Source organism: Stereum hirsutum (assembly GCF_000264905.1).
Source record: "Stereum hirsutum FP-91666 SS1 unplaced genomic scaffold STEHIscaffold_12, whole genome shotgun sequence".
Lineage (NCBI taxonomy): Eukaryota > Fungi > Basidiomycota > Agaricomycetes > Russulales > Stereaceae > Stereum > Stereum hirsutum.
In genome coordinates, this window is record NW_006763142.1 from 875,625 (window position 1) to 895,042 (window position 19,418).

The 19,418-nt window shown below is 51.0% G+C and overlaps 7 protein-coding genes and 3 non-coding genes across 10 annotated transcripts; 5 read left to right on the forward strand and 5 right to left on the reverse strand.

Moving 5' to 3' along the window:
• Positions 1–305: 305 nt before the first annotated feature.
• On the forward strand, positions 306–2,250 carry STEHIDRAFT_123490 (uncharacterized protein). Its single transcript, XM_007306977.1, has 8 exons — positions 306–626; positions 695–737; positions 813–1,038; positions 1,124–1,226; positions 1,294–1,441; positions 1,503–1,617; positions 1,697–1,795; positions 1,882–2,250. The coding sequence occupies exons 1-8, from the start codon at positions 506–508 to the stop codon at positions 2,167–2,169; spliced, it is 1,143 nt and encodes a 380-aa protein (XP_007307039.1). The 5' UTR covers positions 306–505; the 3' UTR covers positions 2,170–2,250.
• A 743-nt stretch (positions 2,251–2,993) lies between these two features.
• STEHIDRAFT_123492 (uncharacterized protein) lies at positions 2,994–7,430 on the forward strand. The gene is made up of 22 exons (XM_007306978.1): positions 2,994–3,384; positions 3,479–3,642; positions 3,702–3,910; positions 3,972–4,118; positions 4,179–4,661; positions 4,724–4,768; positions 4,823–4,881; positions 4,972–5,047; positions 5,102–5,169; positions 5,232–5,310; positions 5,399–5,459; positions 5,519–5,559; positions 5,618–5,639; positions 5,699–5,842; positions 5,906–5,983; positions 6,037–6,251; positions 6,318–6,430; positions 6,486–6,614; positions 6,674–6,722; positions 6,791–6,818; positions 6,881–7,005; positions 7,080–7,430. Exons 1-22 carry the CDS (start codon positions 3,179–3,181, stop codon positions 7,338–7,340), a joined length of 2,802 nt encoding a protein of 933 aa, XP_007307040.1. The 5' UTR covers positions 2,994–3,178; the 3' UTR covers positions 7,341–7,430.
• A 128-nt stretch (positions 7,431–7,558) lies between these two features.
• STEHIDRAFT_t212 lies at positions 7,559–7,632 on the reverse strand. The gene has a single exon. It is a non-coding gene; the product is annotated as a tRNA-Val (tRNA).
• Positions 7,633–7,753: 121 nt separating this feature from the next.
• On the reverse strand, positions 7,754–9,694 carry STEHIDRAFT_82852 (alcohol dehydrogenase). Its single transcript, XM_007306774.1, has 11 exons — positions 9,573–9,694; positions 9,345–9,505; positions 9,253–9,275; positions 9,071–9,156; positions 8,848–9,002; positions 8,737–8,770; positions 8,499–8,670; positions 8,427–8,439; positions 8,290–8,349; positions 8,163–8,228; positions 7,754–8,066 (listed from the first exon to the last, which is right to left on the reverse strand). Exons 1-11 carry the CDS (start codon positions 9,619–9,621, stop codon positions 7,833–7,835), a joined length of 1,053 nt encoding a protein of 350 aa, XP_007306836.1. The 5' UTR covers positions 9,622–9,694; the 3' UTR covers positions 7,754–7,832.
• Positions 9,695–11,208: 1,514 nt separating this feature from the next.
• Positions 11,209–11,281, forward strand: STEHIDRAFT_t205. The gene has a single exon. It is a non-coding gene; the product is annotated as a tRNA-Asp (tRNA).
• Positions 11,282–11,697: 416 nt separating this feature from the next.
• Positions 11,698–11,973, reverse strand: STEHIDRAFT_133019 (uncharacterized protein; the record flags this gene model as incomplete). The annotated part of the gene is made up of 1 exon (XM_007306979.1): positions 11,698–11,973. One exon carries the CDS (start codon positions 11,971–11,973, stop codon positions 11,698–11,700), a length of 276 nt encoding a protein of 91 aa, XP_007307041.1.
• Positions 11,974–12,438: 465 nt separating this feature from the next.
• On the reverse strand, positions 12,439–13,695 carry STEHIDRAFT_62398 (RNA-binding domain-containing protein; the record flags this gene model as incomplete). Its single annotated transcript, XM_007306738.1, has 5 exons — positions 12,439–12,490; positions 12,606–12,702; positions 12,808–12,907; positions 13,301–13,427; positions 13,523–13,695. Coding segments are annotated over 5 exons (549 nt in total), but the record flags the coding sequence as incomplete, so codon positions are not given.
• Positions 13,696–13,959: 264 nt separating this feature from the next.
• STEHIDRAFT_t206 lies at positions 13,960–14,033 on the forward strand. Its single transcript has one exon. It is a non-coding gene; the product is annotated as a tRNA-Val (tRNA).
• A 236-nt stretch (positions 14,034–14,269) lies between these two features.
• Positions 14,270–16,272, reverse strand: STEHIDRAFT_100980 (alcohol dehydrogenase). Its single transcript, XM_007306980.1, has 9 exons — positions 16,182–16,272; positions 15,940–16,100; positions 15,805–15,827; positions 15,588–15,670; positions 15,393–15,506; positions 15,264–15,335; positions 15,002–15,173; positions 14,801–14,927; positions 14,270–14,638 (listed from the first exon to the last, which is right to left on the reverse strand). Exons 1-9 carry the CDS (start codon positions 16,228–16,230, stop codon positions 14,405–14,407), a joined length of 1,035 nt encoding a protein of 344 aa, XP_007307042.1. The 5' UTR covers positions 16,231–16,272; the 3' UTR covers positions 14,270–14,404.
• A 1,509-nt stretch (positions 16,273–17,781) lies between these two features.
• On the forward strand, positions 17,782–18,280 carry STEHIDRAFT_113170 (uncharacterized protein; the record flags this gene model as incomplete). Its single annotated transcript, XM_007306981.1, has 2 exons — positions 17,782–18,138; positions 18,185–18,280. The coding sequence occupies 2 exons, from the start codon at positions 17,782–17,784 to the stop codon at positions 18,278–18,280; spliced, it is 453 nt and encodes a 150-aa protein (XP_007307043.1).
• Positions 18,281–19,418: the final 1,138 nt, after the last annotated feature.

A 19,418-nucleotide genomic window follows, 5' to 3' on the forward strand; every position in this document is an offset into this window, starting at 1 on the left:
TGAAGAGAAGTAACTTAGCGATGCGCAGGCACGGTGTTCTCATGTTGTGGCGCTAACTGGCAAGCGCCGACTCGGATCCTCGTCAACTTTGTGGCCCTTCCCTTTGCCTTTTGATCCTGTACGACTTCCAAGGCTGTCCATTAATAAGCCTGGTACATCCTCTCACCGCTTGCCTTTCTTTTGACAATATCTTCCAACAAACTTGTCCCCATACATGCCTCGTATGGATAAGTTTTGCGGTTCATATCCAATGACCTCTTTCTTTTCATAGCGCTGGTATGTAAAGCTTCCCCCGCACGAAGCGGATCGGCGAGCATAAGTGACGTGCTAGTAATGTAACCATAGTCTCGGCATCGGAGAATATGCGCATCCGAGTCGTTATCAACTCGTGCCTACAAAAGGCGTACAGGTATATATGAGGAGCCGGGTATGCTTCTCGGCAACGAATGCTTCATTGCTTCTATCGCCTTTTTCATCCATCCTCCTCTCTTCGAACACGCCAGTGATGAAGTTGGATGCGCGCGATGACTCTGGATTGACTGCAGACCAACAGATCCTTCTTGCGGGCTTTGGAAATACCATTATTCATGACTGTGCTGTGATTATCGTGGAGAGCATGGTGTACGGTGCGTCGCTCTTTCCTCGTTTTCGCCCAAGGCGCTCTTTGCTGACAATGCAGTTCAACCTAATCCAGCGGTGTACATTATCACCTTCTTTTCCTTACTACGCATACTGAGGTACTTGGTCTTCTTCAAGATTTCAGCTGTCTATGAGAGGTTGACGCATTATGAAACCGATCATGATACTTCCAGACGAAAAGGATTTCGTTCGAAAGCCAAGGCTGCACTACTTCTCGCTTCTCTCCTCATGTTCCTGTTCTCGAGCGCTTTATGGGCATTGGATGTGGCAGCCCTCACATTGAGAACACGAGCGGTTCTTGTCGTCAATTTGGACACGCCTCTGGAAGATAGACTGGACAACGGGAGCAATATAATCTTCACCTTCAACTGGATTCAGGATATCCTATACTCTTTCGAGGTGCGCCTCCCTTCAATATAGTCTGGCTTATCGTGGCAGCTTAATTGATATATGTTGCTGTGTTCGATCCTTGGTTTCCTGCCAGTTCGTCCTCGGTGACTGCATTGTCGTCTGGAGAGCATGTGCTTTGGCTCGTGGTAATCGACCGTTGTTGATCGTGTTATCCCTCCTTCTCCTGGGCTCTGCTGGTAAGTGTCTCCGTTCACGCCTTCGAGATATTGATGGAACTCATAGTTACGGTGTCGTCGCCATAAGTCGCCAGCTTGACGTTCTTCGGGTGCATCATCCACTACGACTTTCCTTTTGAGTCAGTGGCTCTTTGCACGAACGCCGAGGTAGCAGCGCTATCTTTATCTATAGCGACGAATATCGGAGCGACAGGATCGATTGGCTATATAGCATGGTGCGAAGTTTGTTTCCTTGCTTTCTGTACCGTCTCATTCTCACGCACTTTTGTCGAGAAGGCATCATTCGCTGCTGGTGAGGGCTGCTCACGGCGATTCTAAGTATTGCAGAAGTCGCCTCGAGAAGATTTTATGGTCGCTGGTTGAGTCCGGGATGATCTATGTCGTTCTATGGGTGTGTATCCTACCTAATGACTCTTACTAATGTAGACGGCTGGGGTGATAAATTGACCATGATTTTGCTCTCTCATTAGGTTTCTCAAATCTTTTACTTCCTCCCCATCGAATTCCCATCCGGAAGTCCCGCATCGTTCATCCAAATCTTCCTGAGCAGTATTGGACAACAGATTGCCGTATGTCTTTGTTTGCATGATCCAGCCCACCTCTCCCTCATCTTATATTGTGCTGATGGTATCTGACTGTTGCGATTGTATCATAGGGCCTGTATCCAACACTCATTATCCTCATCGTACATCTCGGCCTTTCGCAACTGGACTCTGTTCCAGCCACTCAAAATAATACGATGGTGCATACTACACTACAATTCGCGACACGACACGGCAGCCATCAGATCTCTCAGTCCCATGGAGGAACTTCAACGAGATATAGCTCTGGAATGGATGGGCAGGAGCTTGAGCTGGGACCCGTAGGGGTGGACACCCAAACGAGTGGCGTTCCGAGTCATGGAAAGAGTATTGGCATTGTTAGAGTTAATGCAGGTGATTAACGTTGTTATGACTTGAATGTGTTCTTGTAAGAATGATTAATACCCTACGGACGCTGTAATGTACTGCATCTGCGTCAAGTATGTTGATGGGAAGGAGAGAAAGTTGGAACCATTTTTGCAAATACGTAGGGAGTGGCCCAATCGCCACTCACCAAAAGCACAGGCTATTTCCGGGACCATGGGAAAGTACACGTGTCCGTCGAAGTCTCTCACCCTCAAGTTTTTCTACAACGTTGAAACTTGAGGCCGACGACAACAAGTACTCACGAGTCTCAGACGTCCCTCTCTGGTCTTCTATGTGGGATGTTATGTCCTCTTTCATCTATATTATGGCCTGCTGGGCGTCTTATCCACGTTTCCCCGAAAATGATCCTCTGTATGCACATAACGGTGGGCTTTTCAACTCTCATGGGTCACAAGCGTCACAAGGCCAAGACCCCTGAACTTCAATTGTGCCGGATTGCTGTTTTCCAACTTGCATAGCTCGTGGGTTTGAGCACTTGACTGTCCAGGGCAGACACCGCGCTCTCATGCAACAACCCGTCTGTTTCGAAAACGATACTTCTGTGCGGAATACTTCCAAAATTCTTTAGCCCTTCTTTTAGGCCTACTATGGTTTCGTCAAGGATCGACATCCACTCATCATCTGACGCAACCCACAGAAGTTGCTTCGTAGTGGCATGGTGTTCCTGGTACTTCTTGCCAATAACAAGGTCTGCCAACCTTGATCCTCCAACATTAATATAAATCTCTTCCGAATCTCATGCATACGCCTTTTGCTGGAGGGGTGCCTATCCGGCATTTCAGCTGACCTCTCACCGGGCAGTCCTACGGTCCGCCGCTTCATTTGTTATAGGGGAGATGGTCAGGCTCTACTCGTCGCATATTCATGGGCGGCATTCGTGATCCAGTTGGACTCTATAAAACCTGTCATGCACGAGGTTTCAATGTTGAACGATTATTCCCAGTGTTATTCTCTTGACTTTACCTCTTCGATCGCGACGAAGCCATGGTAGTATCGGCTACGACAACGAATAATGCGGTATCAGATGGCGTCGACTTGAAGTGGCTGGACGGGAAGGCTCCTAGCACCACCATCACTGGGACTTCCTTCGGCGTCCCTTGGCCTCAAGGCTCCGTGGATAGGACAACTTCAATCGCCATAAACTCTCCGGACGGTACAGGTATACCTGTTCAGACATGGCCGCTAGCATAGTACGTTCAAAGTTCTCAGCAACCGTGGTCCCGGACATGGGTACTCACGGTATACCACTTGTTCTACTGGTGGCGTCTTGGTGGCGTCTGCTAGCTGGCCGGATGGAAGCCTGAAGTGGACTGGTCATGCCTTGGCGGCGAGTGAAAACTTAACAGACACATTCCATCTATCAGTCGACACTCCCACGGAGCCCACTTCGCCAGTCGATGTGACACAAACTTCCGACCAGATTACGGTCACCACTGGGTCTTTCACAGGTACGCCTGCATTCCTCATGTATGAACCTCTGATACGAGACTTTCTGGTATCTTTCAAGCGGTATTCAATACCTCCGGCACTACCATCATCGACAGTCTTTCCCTGGGCGGCAGCACGAAGGCACAAGCAGGGCAGCTCATTGTACACGTCCAGAATGGGCCTGACGAGCCGGAAACTGAAGGTTCACGTCCTTCGGTCGTCGCAACAACGGGGACTATCGAGACTGTGACTGTAGAGCAGGATGGCCCCGTAAGAGCCATGATCAAGGTTCGGGTCTCGCATACCATCGTCCACTTCACCTGTATTATGCTGATTAGCGTGCAAATAGGTCACTGGGAAGTATGAGGGCGGTGGTCATGCCGCGTTTTTACCATTCACGGTCAGGTTCTACATTTCGGCTGGGGCCACAGCGGTACGGCTGGTACATTTTTTCATCTATGACGGAGATCAGTTCAACGACTTCATCAAAGGAATAGTGAGAAACATATTCTTCGATTCTGCTTGCTCATTCATCGCACTCACGCTCAACTCGCAGGGTCTCACATTCTCCACACCGCTGTCCGACGAGCTCTACAACCGCCACGTCCGTTTCGTTACCTCCACCGGCGGTATCTGGGGCGAACCCGTTCGCGTCCTCTCCGGCTTACGTCGCGATGCCACCGCCGCTGTTCTTACCCCACAATTCGAAGGACTGGCCACACCCGACATTTCCACCTGGCCAACAACCGTTTCTTCCGGTGTTGACGACCTTCCCATCTGGAACGATTTTAGGTTGGATCAACTCTCGCCCACGAGGTGGACTGTTGCGAAACGGACAGTAGCAGGAAGTGCTGCGAGTTGGCTGAAGAGTGCTGGGTTTGGAGAGAAGGCGGCCGGTGTGGGATATATCGGAGGTGCGACTAGTGGTGGAGTTACGTTTGCGGCGAGAAACTTTTGGGAGGGGGCACCGAGAGGGTTGGATATTAGGGGTGCAGGGGGCGACGCTGCAGCAGTGACAATTTGGGCTTATAGCCCCAGGGTAAGTCCTTGTACTTCATCGCACTTGAACTGCTCAGGCAAATGCATTCCTCATGTTGACAGGCGGAGGCCATGGACATGAGACACTACGACACTACCGCACACGGCGTAAGCACTGAAAATCCTGATTTCCCTGCTTATATCTAATGGCATTTTATATAGCTCGATTTGACCTACGAGGATGTCGGCGATCCTGATCCAAATCCCATCGGAGTAGGCAGGTGATTGCACAGCGTTCAACTCGCATCGGAGCTCTGAAGGACTGGTACATGGGCCCTCCGTAGCTAACTTGATTTTGCCTTTCACCATAGATCATATGAGTTCACACTTCAAGTAGAGTCTGCAACTCCATCCCGTGATACGCTGGCTGATTTTGCCTCGGTCATCGTGCGTCTTTCCTTGTGCTGAACCGAAATTACCGAGAACTGACTCTTGAATTAGACGACTGTTCCACAAGTCGTGGCCTCTCCAGAGTTCTATGTCTCTCGTCATATCTTCGGTGGACGATGGTAGGTTTCGAGCTTCAGCTTTGAGGGTAGGGTGCCTTCTGACTGATGTCTTTCTCGTGCAGGAACGTTCCGGACACATCGTCCTCTGGCCTCGCCACAATCGAACAGCAAAAGTCGGACCTGCTCGATTTCTACGTCAATGTCAGTTCAGCAGATGAGCGATTCGACTTCACATGTATAACACTCTTCCATATTGGAGTTCCTGACTCGCTGTCCTTCTCTCCGACAGGAAATTGGCCAACGCCAGTTTTACGGCTTCTGGGACTACGGCGACTTCATGCATACCTATGGTCCGCCCTCCGAGCTACACCCTTGCGCATGTTCTATCTGATCACTCACTCTGCCATAGATCAAACACGTCACACCTGGAGATATGATGTCGGGGGCTACGTGAGTTTGTAATTCCCGCTTCTCGAGGTTGGGCAAGAACTGAACATAGCAAATGCAGGCCTGGGACAATGGGGAACTAGGTCCGTATCCACTCTTTTTGTCCTTATTCTAGTCTTTCTCACCACATAAATTTTTACAGGTAGCGACCTGTGGATATGGATGTCGTTCCTTCGGACTGGGCGTGCGGATATTTTCCGGATGGCGTATGCGTTGACGCGCCATCTTTCGGAGGTTGATTTCCATCATATTGGACCATTCGCTGGCCTTGGATCTCGGCATCACGGTACGCTACTCATCAAACTATGTAGCTGAGCAGGATGATTGACCTGTTTTACGATATTCGTAGTCACGCATTGGGGCGATGGTGCGAAGGAAGCTCGGGTCAGTAGTAGTACCATCAAGCGGCCATTCTACTATTTAACTGGTACGCCCGCCGCGAACTTCGAACTGTATGATCTATCGATTATTTTTATGTAGCGGACGAGTTGGTCGGTGATATCATGGAGTATTCGCTACAAGCAGATCAAACCCTTCTTCAATGGGAGCCACTTCGTAAGGTTGCAGCTTTACCTCCTCAAGCTCCTAGCCGTGTCCGCATCGGACCCGACTGGACGGCTTTATCTGGAAATTGGTTCACGCAATGGGAGAGGACGAACGATAGCAAGTGGAAGGATAGAATCGTTACCGGGATGGTGCATTTTCTCTATTCGTAACCCGTGTTGCCTTCTGCTGACTGTTCGGTCTATGATGCGTGATAGACCGACATTGCGAACATGAAATTCGGCCTGTTCTCTGGCCCGCTAGGAGGCGCTGTTGGGTGGTTCCCGGATACAGCCCACTTGTTGGACGAGGGCGGCGAAGGCGAGGATGCGTACGTTCCTCGCTGAGCATCCCGCTTCTCTGCGTATAACTTCCCCTGCGTACAGGTACGATCTAGCCTATATCTTCGGAGGTGGCGAGTTCTTCATGGAGCTCGTGGAGACAATCACGGAGGTGCCTGCATTCGACTCAGCCTGGCTTGATTTCTGCAAATATTACAACGCTTCGGATGACGAGTGAGTCATTGCTGCTGTCCCGAATTCGGAAATGGCTGGTTGACACATCTTTCTGCTAGCCAAATCGCAAAATATGGAAAGAAGCTGAGCGACAGGAGCTTCCCCCAGGTACGCACACGCACACCGGCCCCATTTCTCCACTACGGCGATTTGTTAATTTTTATACTTTCAACCAGTGGTATGCCAAATTGACGGCCTACGCAGGTGAACCACGGGTAGTACGAGCGCATGAGATGTCCTAGTTGCTGATTTTGATGCATACTTAGGTGAACGCCTGGGTGATGACACCCTGAAACAACAAGCGTGGTCTATTCTCAATGCCAATACTGTTGGTGTGTGGCCACCAGCAACCCAAGTCGGCGGAACCGATGTTCCTGCCCCGGTTACGGAGGTGAGCAGTCTCATGCACCATCACAGCGGATGCAAGGATGAAAGAATGAAACTGACGGCTGCCTGCTAATACAGATAGCCAATATTGCGACGAACGACTCTTCAGCACTCTCCGTTTCTCAGTACGCCGTACTCGCTATTGCGCCTGAACTTGCGCCTACCTCTTTCGTCGCCCTGGACTCGATATCGGAGTCTCTCGCTGAGACATCCACCGTTGCGACATCCACGCCGTCATTGCCACTCGCTGAGAAAAGCCCAGAGAAAATTGGCAAGGAAGGTGTGGATCACCGCGTGAAAAGAAATGGTGCTTGGAAGAGGTTGCTATGCTTCAAGTAGTCAATCGAGGCGTCGTCGTGTGTTGGACCCCGTAACACGTATTCTGCTCTTGTTTAATTATTTGGCTGTATATTCAGTGAGCCGTGACAATGGGATGCATCTCCAAGATGGTGAATCAGAAAACAATAGGAAGTTGGCCTTTCATTTTCGATCGTGGGTGAAACCAGAAGTCAGACGGAGAGCATACAAAAATAACAAACGCGAGATTGGGCTATATTTGATTCGACCCAGGCTCGAACTGAGGACCTTCTGTGTGTTAGACAGATGCGATAACCAACTACGCCATCGAACCATGACTTCTTTGTCACCGAGGTGGATAATGATCTCATGAAAAATAGTTTTGAGGATTTCCATACCTTTACAGTCGCGCAAACGGTGCTCAAACACAACGGAGAACACTCCACTGTAATACTGCAATCTGTAAGATATTTGGCGACATGCCCTGATCCATTTATTATAAGCTACTGCTACAATTCAACAGAGGACAACAGCTCAATCCTCCGCCACAAGAATAACTTTCTTCCCATGGTTCTTCCCACTCAACACATCCACCAACGCCTGACATGAATGCTCCAACCCCTTCGTCACATCCTCCCTGTGCTTTATCTTTCCCTCTTTGACAAGCGGCACCATGTCGGCGAAGAAGCTTTCGGCGTATTTGGGGTAAAGCGAGAGTACGAGGAAACCGAACATTTGAAGCTCCTTCTGGAAGAATGCGGAGTAGTTCTGCATAGAGGGGCATTAACGACCGAATCAACAACGGTGGCTTGATACAGAGTGGACATTTGGTGACAAAGGACGTATGTGGAAAATGAGGCCAACCTTAAGACCGTAAGCACCGGGACCGCTACCGTTGGGGTCGTTGTAGGTCGAGATAGTCCCACATTGCTGTCGAGCGGTGTCTCGTATAAGTAGAATGCTAGGAAGATCACATGTTCGTGGAACGTACGATGATGCGGCCATGCTCCCTCATCGCAAGGAAAGCCTCGTCCAACGACTCGCCTCCAACCTATGTGATAACAAACAATCGACCACCGATCAACCTCCCATCCTTAACGCCACACCGATGAATGAACCGCTACTCACGTTGTCCCAGTATCTTAAATAATGCACCGTATCAGTCGGAGCAAATAATGACAACTGGATAAAACGACATACACATCGAGCGGTCCTTCACGCTGAAGAATTTCCTTCGTACTCTCGGTCTTATAGTTGAAAACGACATCGGCACCCGATGCGCGCACGTCTTCACATTTGGCGTCGCTGCCAGCTGAAGCGATGACCTTACAGCCATCCAGCTTTGCGAGCTGAACAACTACGCTACCCACAGCTGCGTAAGGTGAAAGCGAATCAGTCCGAGTGAAGGGTGAAGACACTGAGCAGAGCTCAAACGTACGTCCAGAAGCCGCCGTGACAAATACCGTATCACCCTATCAGACGGGAAACGAGAATCAGTATTATGAAGTAATACAGACTGGATGGATGGAAAAAACTACTATGAACGTACCTTCTTGGCCCGTGCGTATTCTTTCCATCCCATGTACGCCGTCTGACCCGGCATACCCAGGACACCGAGCCACGCAGACCACGGAATCCCTTCGTTTGACTCGAGCTTTGTCGTCCCCGCTGGGATCTCCGTAAAAACAGTGTATTCGGCGAAAGCTAGTATGGACAACGTATGCGCACATGTGAATTGGAAACCGGCTGTGGATCCGTGAGAGTCTACGCACGAACGCCCCAGTTATAAAGGTAGTCGCCGGCTTTGTAGTCAGGGTGTTCTGAGCGAATGACTTTCACGATACCGATGTTCCATATTCTAAAATCAGGTTTTGAGATTGAATTTAAGATCAGAGGTATTTCGCCATAGAACAGAATAGCAAAGGCCACAAGTCTGAGGGTCTCATATACTCACGGCTGTCCAAGTTTGAATGCAGGCTACAAGTTTATCACGACCCAAAATCAGAACCAAAACTCATAGAGGGAGAAACGGATAACAATACGCACGACGTAGCCCTTGACATGTTCTTCCCGGAGCCGACTTCTTTGGTATGGGTCAATAGAGAGGACCAAAGCCTTAGTCAAGATGCCGCCTTTGAGTGGTACGTTGTCCAAGTCAATCGTCTCTGATGTATCGTGAACCAAGTTCTTTCCTGGTACGGGTGCACCTGCAGGAATTGAGCATCAGCATATGCGTGGCCGGCGGGCAAGTGTGCTGTGTGATACGAAGCATACCTTGTGGAATCTCCTGGAAGATATGGCGGGCGTTAGCGATTGGTGCCATGCTTGTGTGCTAGTTCTGAGTGGCGGGTGTGATGCTGTGACCGAAGTTGGCGATTGGGATGAGTTGTGATATGGTTCTGGTGGGAGTTAAAGCGAGCCCTTTTATAGGTCGTAGAAACTGGGGACCGAATGCGCCTGGGCGAATAAGTGGAGTCACAGTAGTAAGCAGCAGGGACACTAAGCAGGAAACGTGAAGAAACTGAACTACATGGGAGAAGTGGATGCGGCAGATCTCAGAGCCGTGATCACTTCACTGACCGTGAACAAGATTTTCGTGACTCTTGTCTCCTGAAAGTGAACGATCATCATCATTTGCACCGTTAGCCAGATGCTTCCGCTTGGCATATACTTAGTCTGTATGAGGTCGATTCACGAAGATTGCGATGTAGGACACAAGTCCTTGACTTTGGTTAGTGGGTGCCCTTAGTGCTTAGGAGAGTCTGGAGATATCCTGGATAGCCCGATGGCCGACCCAGTCTCGGCGCGGAATTTTTCGATCTTCCCAATCGCCGGCGACAAAATGGGAGGTCTGCGCCACAGCCAGCAAGACCCAAGTTGGGCCACCTTACACTTGGAGAGGATGTCCCTCTATACAAGCGCAACAGTAGGTAGTAGGTATAGCTTCAGAGATACTTGGAAAACGTTAGAACATGTCCTATACAAGCAAGAACACAACTGTTCTGGGATCTTCTGCATGTCTCGTCGAATTGAGTTTCGGTATGGGATGAGGAGGGCGGATCCTCAGGCATCAGAACCGACGTCTACGTATGGGAAGTCCGGCGAGTGTGAGCAAGATACGGTATCCCCATAGTACAGTCAGAGGACTCGGCGATCCTGAAGACTGTAACACAGACCGGAAAGAAGAGAATGTTATGACTCAGGACCGCATGTGCGCATGAGCACAGACCGCAAAGAACCCATATGTCCGAGCTCGAGATTTCGACATCCAGAAATGAGAGAGATCAGTGTTTCAATTTGCTGGGCAAAGGAGCATGTAGAAGATGGTCACGACGTTGCTTGGGCGCTGTGTCTCGCTCCCGAGTCCGAGTCATCCGAGGCGATGAAGGAGAGAGGAAACATAAACCGGCATTTCCCGGTAAATGAACGCAGGGAAGAGCCGAATCATGCAGATTCCCTGGGCCATGCGTGCCGAACCAATGGAATTGTTCGCGGCATGACCCAAAAATTGATTTTCGGGCAGTTTCGATGTAAATTGGTCACGATTTACTGTTCGTAGGCCCGCGTACCTGCGTGACCATCGGGTCAAATATGTTCGCTGGCGCACCCTGCGTGATACGTGACGAACATATGGTTGAAAAGCTACAGTCCGTCGAAAGAGCTCGTCCCGGAACCACTAGTGATCATCGCGAGAGGGTGCGCGAGTCAGGGGACATATGCTAGTAACATGCATAGTGAAGGACTCTCTGACAGACACAAACTTTAGTGTGGCGGCTTGGTGGCGGCGAAGTTGATCATGTTTGAATTCAGTCAAAACAAACCAAAACAAAGCCGGTGACGTCAGCGCGAGTGTCACCGCCTTCCGATGGCCAACTACGAGACATAACAATTGAATTTGAAGTAGACTTCATCCCTGGTAGTATATCGGATTAGTACACGCGCCTGTCACGCGCGAGAGCGGGGTTCGACTCCCCGCCAGGGAGCATCCGTCCTCGAAAGGTTGGAATGTCTTTTGACCCACATTAGTATAGTCTCTAAAATCTCTTCGCTATACTTGGATTTTGTGGTTCATGGTCAACGCTTTCTAAAGCATCACACGCATCGAAACCACCCGTTGTGCTACAGGGCTACGTACGTGATGCACACAGTGGGCGAACGCGCCTTCCCGGATGGCATGCACACCTAGAGTGGAACGATCCTCAGACACAGGTATCGCTTTACAGTCTGCCGCTGGGAACGCGGTGCACAGTGAACAGAGATTGACTCTGCAGCGAGAACAGGATTGCCAGACAAAACCGAATAGATGCATGGCCTATAAGTAGTAAACGGAATCACATACATAGCACCGAGCCCGACAGACTGATGGGCAATGACCCCGAGCAGCGACATGACAGTATACCTACCCTTCCAGATCGCTCCCACTCCCTATACTAACCATCTCCACCTCACTCTCATCTTCGTCCATCACCACGTCCTCCTTTTCCTTATCGTCCTCCTTCTCTAGGTCCTTTTCCACCTCGCCGTGCTGCCTAGGACATTCCACCTCCACAGGAGCCTCGACCTCGACCTCAATCTCACCGACTGCTTTGGTTCCATCGTCGAGGACACTCATCGCCACATCGCTCATTCCCAAAACAGATTGACCAGAACTCGCATCTTCCACAGTCGGCGTCATCACCGCCTCTTCCTTCCCCTTCCCCTCCTCGCCCTCCTCTTTCTCCTTCCCAACACCCACCACCTTCCTCTTAACGATCTTAACCCCCTTCACCTTCCCTCCCTTCGCCCCTGCCCCCGTCATCCCTCCCGTCCCCGTCTTCAGCGCCGACCCACCCCCACCGCCTAACCCCGACGTGAGATTCCTCCCCATCTCAATCCCGAGGCCGACGTCGATATGGGGTGCTCGGGTTTTGGACGGCTGTGGCTTGGAATTGGAGGGTTTGGAGTGTTGCATGTGCCCCGTCGCGCGGCTGTTAGTTGGACGTGCGGAGGCGGAGGTGGGATTGTGTGTTGATGTGGACGTGGAGGGTGGTGGTTTCGCGGGAAGTGAGGGGTGGGAGAGTGTTATGGTGGTGGTTGCGGAGGAGGAAGAGGGGTTTGGTCTGGATGAAGTGGTAGATGTGAGAGGAGGTTTTTCTTTTTGTTTCTCGAGCTGTCGAAGCTTGGCTTCCATGATCGCGATCTTATCTTTCGTCCTTTAAGTGAATAACCGTACGAAATCACGTCAGTCTCAATTTCGACTGGAGACCAGAGGGTACGGAGTGGGAGAGAACATCGAAGGTTGTGTGTATGAGGGAGACGGAGACGTACCGATCCCTACCCCCCTCCTGCGCACTCTTCAACAAACTCAACGCAGTCGGTCTTCCCGCCTCATTCACCATCCTCCTATATCCCCTATCTCCACCACCTCCACCCCCACCGTACCCACCCCCACCACCATATCCTCCACCCCCACCACCATATCCTCCACCACCTCCACCGCCGTGTCCGCCAGAGTGCGAGGGCGCAGAACCAGGGAAGGCGTCCGTAGGCGCTTGATGCGCGAACGTGACGACGAGACGACGACCGCGGAGGAGTTTATCGTGCGCTTTGGTGAGTGCGCGTTCGGCGTCCTATGATGTATTGGAGAGCATGAGTGAGTTAGTGATCATCAATTGTCAATTGGCGCGAGACTCGGAGTCTGTATCGGCATAGGTCAACCCCGGGTCTGAGCAAACCGAATGCGCCAGAGAAAGAAAGGAGAAATGGAGAGAGTAAGGCATGGCGGAGAGTGGGGAAATGGCATAGCATGGCAGCAAGGGTTCATCGTCGTCGGATGGATGGACGCATTGTGGCGCGTGCGGGTGTGTGACCCATAGCCCGTAGCATGTAAACAAAAGACCCGGGGTGAGCATTCGACATCTTCAATCAAACAACGAACGAAAACGAAGGACGGGAACGAGAACGAAGAACCGGGGAGAAGGGCAAAGTGAAGTGAAGAAAGGAAAGAGGAAAAGCAAACTTACAGCCGGATCGACGTACTCGACGAACGCATATCCTCTTGGTTTCCCCTTGAGCGGTCCCGACTTGTGGAAGAGGTAATCGAGGTTGGAGAGTTTTCCGAACTTCGAGAAGATCTGGATGAGGGCATGTCTATTTCGTGATCGAGTTAGTTCGTAGAGCTATTGCAGGATTCACAGAAGGAAGGGGCGTGCGGGGCGTAGGGTAGGAAAGAAAGAGAAACGCACTCATCCACCGAATGTGACAGATTTCCTACATATAGTCTGTCTTTGAGCAGCGTACGAGACCGAGGCTGTTGTCCAGAAGAAGGGAACGAGGATAAGCCGGAAGGACCAGCGACGGAGGACAAAGGTGAGGGCGAGGGCTGGGATGGGTAGGATAAATGCGTTTCGACCGTCATTGGTGTAGGCGTCGACAGTGACGTTGGGGATGCAGACAGTTTTGTGCTTATATCTGTGCTGCCAGTTTGGTTTGGTGTAGGGGATGTTGAAGCAGACATCATTGTCGTCGTCGTCGTCGTCGTCGGTAGTGGTGATGGTCGTCGTCGGTAGTGGTGATGGTCGTCGCTGTGGTGGCGAAGAGTGAGTTCTGGACGGAGAAAGTTCGGGTGCGACAGGATATGGGTGACAGTCAGTATAGTATCTAAGTTTTGGTGGTTCCCAGTGGTTCGGTGGCGTAGTTGGTTATCGCATCTGTCTAACACACAGAAGGTCCCCAGTTCGAGCCTGGGTCGAATCAATGGGAATATATATACTCATGATTTTTGCTTTTGCTCTCCTGAATAATCGGGATTTAATGTGTCCTTAGAATTGACACTGGTCTTTTTGTAGCAGTTGTGGTAACGATATAGAAGGCCGGTCAGTGCTATTTCGGAAGTCTTCATTCTGGGTTGTACATGCTTAACCAAATGGTCACGGCAGCGCCAGAACATGCCTGCGCCACGATAGCGTATGTGCATGAGCCTTCGGTTGGAAGCAGACTTGGTAGGCTAGCGATTATACATATATACATACTCGATACAGATTCAGACTCCACCTTTATTTAATTGTGTGTTTATTCCACTCCACCGCCAACCGTCCACCATGATTCGGACATCCCATGATCCCACTCTAATCCTCCGCAACAACGATGACCTTCTTCGCCTTGCTCTTCCCCGTCTGCACCTCCCAAACACCCTGCCCGGCCTCCTTCAACCCATAGCTCTTATCCTCCTCGAACTTGATGACCCCGTCTTTTATCAATTTCGGGACGTCGCGGTAGAAGGCCTCGCCGTATTTGTGCAGCCAGTGGAAGACGAGGAAGCCGTTCATGGAGATTTGGCGGGCGATGATGCTCACCATGTTCTGTGGGCGGGTGAGTGCAGAGTGTAGTGAAGTCATGGATGGGGATAGGGAAACCGTGGTGGGGAACGAGTGCGTAGAGGAAGAGGATAAAAGTAGGAGTAAGAAGGGAGACAAGTCAGCGTCTGATGGTACTTATCAGAAGAAAAATAAAGAGAAACGCACGGTAATCCCGCTATACGCCTTGGGGCCATTGTACTCCGTAATCATCCCCACCTCGACGAACCTCGCGTTCACGTTCGCATACTTGAGCGCAAGGTCGAGAACTTCGCCCCCGACGTGGTCCCAGTAACTAATCCACATCAACACATCGCAAAAAAGTTAGTACCTGGCATTCAGCTGTGAAAAAAGGAAAGGAAAACGCACATATCGATCGGCCCCTCCTTCTTCAGTATCTCCTCCGTGCTCGTTGTCTTATAGTTAAAGCTCACATCCGCGCCGAGCGACGTACAGTATGCGACTTTCTCTTCTGAGCCGGACGAGGCGATGATCTTCAGACCTTCCTGCTTCGCGAGCTGGACGACGAAGGAGCCGACGGCTATACGTGTGATGGAGTGGGGGATTGAGTTGCGGATAAACGGGTACGGCGGAGAGGCAGGGAGGGAGGGAGTTGAAAAAAAACACGCACGTCCAGCGGCAGACGTAACGAATATCGTCTCCCCCTTCTTCGCCTTTGCGAACTCTTGCCACCCGATGTACGCTGTTATACATCATTAGCATGGTGGGACGTGACGAATATTATAAGTAGGAGACGCACCAGTCTGACCCGGCATACCCGCGACGCCGACATAAGCCGACAAGGGGATCCCGGCCTCGTTCTTGAGCACGGTGAGTTCGCCTTTCTCTGTGCTGATGAAGTATTCTTGGAATGCTGTTTGTATACAGGTTTAGTTTAAAGGTTCTCGAGGTACATACAAGGTAAAGCGAGTGGTAGCAAGGGAAGAAAACGCACGGAGGGAGCCATAGACGTGATCGCCAGCCTTGTAGGAATCGTTCTCTGAGCGGAGGACTTTCCCGACGCCGAAGTTGGTCATTCTGTACATAGTATTATGATGAACAGTTAGCATAAAGTAGCATTATACATTGTATACGATGAAAGCCTCCAGATATGAGAGAGATAGGAGGAGAGGAGAGGGGAACTTGAATATGACGAGTAACGAGAGACTCACGGTTTACCGAGCGGGAATGCGGGCTGATCCATTCCAACGTAACATTAAACCAACAGAACACCCGAAGAAAACACAGTCAGTACACATTCTAACTGTTACTCATCTGCCAGAAGTCGAGAAAACCGGTAAACGTACCACATAACTCGCCACACTCTCAGGCCGCATGCGTCCCCTCATGTACGGGTCGATCGAGAGATAGAGTACCTTGACGAGGACACCTCCATTGAGAGAAACGGTCTCGAGGTCGATAGTCTCGGAGGTGTCGTAGGTAACGTGTTTGCCTGGTTCAGGGTAGCCTGGTGTATAGTTCACGACGACACGAAGAAAAAGGCAAGATGAGCGAGTGAGAAGCGCGACTCCATGCAATGGAAACGTACCGGTAGGGATTTCAGAGAAAAGAGAACGGCCGTTGGTGATAGGTGCCATCGTTATTCAGGTTCAAAAACTCAAAGTTGGGGTAGTACGGAGATGTTGAGATGATGGTGATGAGAGCTGGTCGATAAGTGCAGTCCCAGTTTCCAGACATCCCGGCTTTTATAATTGTCCGACCTTCGGCCAGGAAGATTTTCGTTTGGCGCATCCCCGGGCCATCGTCAGAGTATCATGCGCATAGGATAATCGAAAAGCTTATCCAGTGCGCCAGAAAGACTTACTCAGGAAAGAAAGAAAAATAAGTGTGGGGATGCCGCCGGGATGACAACGACGATGATGACGCAGTAGAGGCGGGACCGGGATATATCGCTGAGACATCCTATTGGTTGGCTTTCGAGTTCCACAAGTTTCAACCATGCAAGGTTGAGCACGACCATCGTACTGCAGTACGGTACACTTGAACTACACACAAGGGGCAAGAAACGTGGAAGGGTAGGTAAGAGTTTGGAAAGCATTGTCTTTCCTAGCAATCGGTGATTAGCAGTCGGGGCTGGTCGGAGTCTGTCCTTCAAGCACATTTCAGCAGTGTGTTCGGGACGCAGCGTCTGACAAGGTTGAGAGGATGAAGTTCGGGCAGGCTCAGCAATGAACGCAAGAAAGCCGAGGGTTACATGCTAGGAAACTGGCCTTGGTAAGGAATTCGATCCAATGGACGAGTGCATGGAGAGGAGAGTTAGAGTGTCAGTTAGAAGCGATGAAGTCACTGCGAGGTCCCTACAAGGTCACTGATCGAGGAGTGAACAAAGTGGTCATTTCATGTAATTGGTCAGCGAACTAAGAACAAACGTTGGTGTTGCGGAGCGCCCAGGAGGACTCTTTGCAGACTTTTCTTGAACGCTCGATAACCAGCTGGATCGAGAGCGAGTCCGACTGCGACTTCCCCTCTTCTTTCAGTCTTTGTCAGAATCCTAGTACTTACTTACCACACTTCGACTCTCAAGCGTCATTCCCTCCCGACTCAACACCATAAGTACGTGGGGGATCGCCGACGTGCCACATCTCGAACTCCGGTAGTCCGCTATATGCCGGGGACACAATTCCACGCCCTTTCTGCGCCACGTTGGGTGCCACGCCACCCGGACGATCGTTAACGTTCCTCGTCGCCATGCTTCCGCAAAATAGAGCTGAACGTAAGTATATCGATGGTGCTTTTGTCCTTTCTTGCCCGATGCTTGCCTGTCGGCCGTCTAAGTCGATTCACTAAGCCCTCGAGTTAATGATGTTTGAAAGCGAACCAAAAACTGCGTAGATTCATTATCATCGTAAAATTACATTTCTTGTGCAAGCGATGAGATGAGCTGCTTCCTTTCTTCCGTGCTGACGTGTCTAAACCTGTCTAAACGCCTTTTCATGCCCCAAAAGACTGCAACTCCGCCACCTGACGCTCAAGCTCATCGACATCCGCGCTCTTCGCCACATTCTCCCTCAACCACAAATCCATCTTCTCGACGATATCAACCACTTCCTCTCCGCAGGAGACACGCATCCATGCCCAGGTAAGCACCACCGCCTTCACCAAATCATCAATGCCGTCGAACTTGGCCAATGCCTCCTGTGTCGACCATCCTTCCCAATCCGTCAATCAACTCCACCACCTCTGTAGACTTCTCACCAAAGGAGTCGTCGAATCTCTACATCCTGACAAGCTTGTCCAGAACCTCTGCGGTCTCGATGCCGGAAGTAGCCGCCTGCTCTTGGATGAAAGACATGGGCGAGTCTGCAAAGGGATCGGACGTTCTGAGGAGTGAGGCGGGTTCTACACCTCGAGTCGCCGCGGCAGCTCAAATCTGGGGAACTGGAACGGCGAACAGCCCGTGTGGGAGCCCAGATGGAGAGGGAGCGTCCGCCTTCCCGACGACACTCCCGCTGTTGTCGACCGCGAGGAAACTGGTGTGGCGGCTAGTGAGGCTATACCTCTGAATCCGAGGTTGATGATATCCTCCTTGAGGTCGTTCGCCGTCGGGTTTTTGTGGATGTCAGAACGTCCGAGCTCACGTTCGGAGATGACGGCCTTGGCCGCGAGAGTGTGCAGACGAGCGAATGAGCCGATGGACCCACAACCCGCGTCCCATCCTCACGGATTACGACGAAGCTACATATCGCGGGCCCTCCGAGAACACTAAAATTGTACGTGACCTGGTTCGCGACCGACGTACTGGGGTTATGGAACTTTTGGATCAGAGTAACCCAGGAGTGAACGTCGATGATAGAGGCGGTGACTTTGCACTCGGTGAGGACTAGAGGCCTAGCCTAGGAGTGGGAGACGCTAGGCTGCTGTCCGCCACCGCCTGGAGCTACGGCTGGAGGGGGACAGGGGATGCAGACGGGGGGTTTGGGCTGTTGATTCGCGGCGCAGTCAGATATTGTGTGATTTGGGTGGAATGAGAGAGGGTGGTTTGTGCGACGTCTGCTTTCATATGGATACGGATGTTTGTGGCGTCTCTCGACGAATTGTGCCACCAAGATGTGCAGACGCAGACGAAGCAACGTGGCTCATACTCTACGAAAAGCCTAGCTTCTGCTGCATTTCTCGGTGGATGAAGACCCTCAAAAGTATATCGGACAATCATTTTGCGTCAAATCCCAGAAGGAATCATAGCATTCACACTTGTGTGTGCGTGCTTTGGAACTCAACAGACAGGATGTGATGTGAACTTTGGAGCTACTTGTGTGCATGATGAGCGTGCTGTGGCCAAACGAACGTTCAGCCGCGACCCAGTCGGCATGGAACTCGGTGGTTTGACGATCCATGGGGGCCTCCCAGCGTCATCAGGACTGACTCGAGACCGATAAATGTCACCTTGTTCACTGCCTCAGGCGCAAGCTTAGGAGTCCAACGACCATCTGTTGTCTCGTGGGGTCCTTGGTTCGATGAATGAACAACTAGAGCGCACAACGATCGGATCCGATGAGCGAGCGAAAGCTCAGCGTCGAGGCGATTATCGAGGAAGACGCTCATTTCGCGATGCATGGAATCGTTCAGACGTTTGTGCGTCGGATAAATATGTCATCGTCAAGAACCTCAGACGTCACAGCCTTGCGGCCTGTACGAACTGCGTGCTCCAAAGGCAAACAGCTGTCTAGCCCGAGGTCCACGAAGCGTACTCATCCTCGGCATTAAAAGACGCAGGTCGACAGAACTACGCACCAACTTACTAAAAGGTAGTCGTATGAACATGTGT

Excerpts from the sequence above, each read along its gene's own strand:
- STEHIDRAFT_123490 (XM_007306977.1), top strand. The coding sequence starts at position 506 with ATGAAGTTGGATGCGCGCGATGACTCTGGATTGACTGCAGACCAACAG. Across the intron at positions 627-694 it reads CGTGGAGAGCATGGTGTACG|CGGTGTACATTATCACCTTC; the intron begins GTGCGTCGCTCT and ends AACCTAATCCAG. Across the intron at positions 1,796-1,881 it reads GTATTGGACAACAGATTGCC|GGCCTGTATCCAACACTCAT; the intron begins GTATGTCTTTGT and ends ATTGTATCATAG.
- STEHIDRAFT_123492 (XM_007306978.1), top strand. The coding sequence starts at position 3,179 with ATGGTAGTATCGGCTACGACAACGAATAATGCGGTATCAGATGGCGTC. Across the intron at positions 4,769-4,822 it reads ACGACACTACCGCACACGGC|CTCGATTTGACCTACGAGGA; the intron begins GTAAGCACTGAA and ends CATTTTATATAG. Across the intron at positions 5,170-5,231 it reads CATATCTTCGGTGGACGATG|GAACGTTCCGGACACATCGT; the intron begins GTAGGTTTCGAG and ends TTTCTCGTGCAG.
- STEHIDRAFT_82852 (XM_007306774.1), bottom strand. The coding sequence starts at position 9,621 with ATGGCACCAATCGCTAACGCCCGCCATATCTTCCAGGAGATTCCACAA. Across the intron at positions 9,157-9,252 it reads GCATTCAAACTTGGACAGCC|AATATGGAACATCGGTATCG; the intron begins GTGAGTATATGA and ends ACCTGATTTTAG. Across the intron at positions 8,771-8,847 it reads AATACGCACGGGCCAAGAAG|GGTGATACGGTATTTGTCAC; the intron begins GTACGTTCATAG and ends CCCGTCTGATAG.
- STEHIDRAFT_100980 (XM_007306980.1), bottom strand. The coding sequence starts at position 16,230 with ATGGCACCTATCACCAACGGCCGTTCTCTTTTCTCTGAAATCCCTACC. Across the intron at positions 16,101-16,181 it reads TTTCTCTGAAATCCCTACCG|GCTACCCTGAACCAGGCAAA; the intron begins GTACGTTTCCAT and ends ACTATACACCAG. Across the intron at positions 15,336-15,392 it reads GGGTATGCCGGGTCAGACTG|CGTACATCGGGTGGCAAGAG; the intron begins GTGCGTCTCCTA and ends GATGTATAACAG.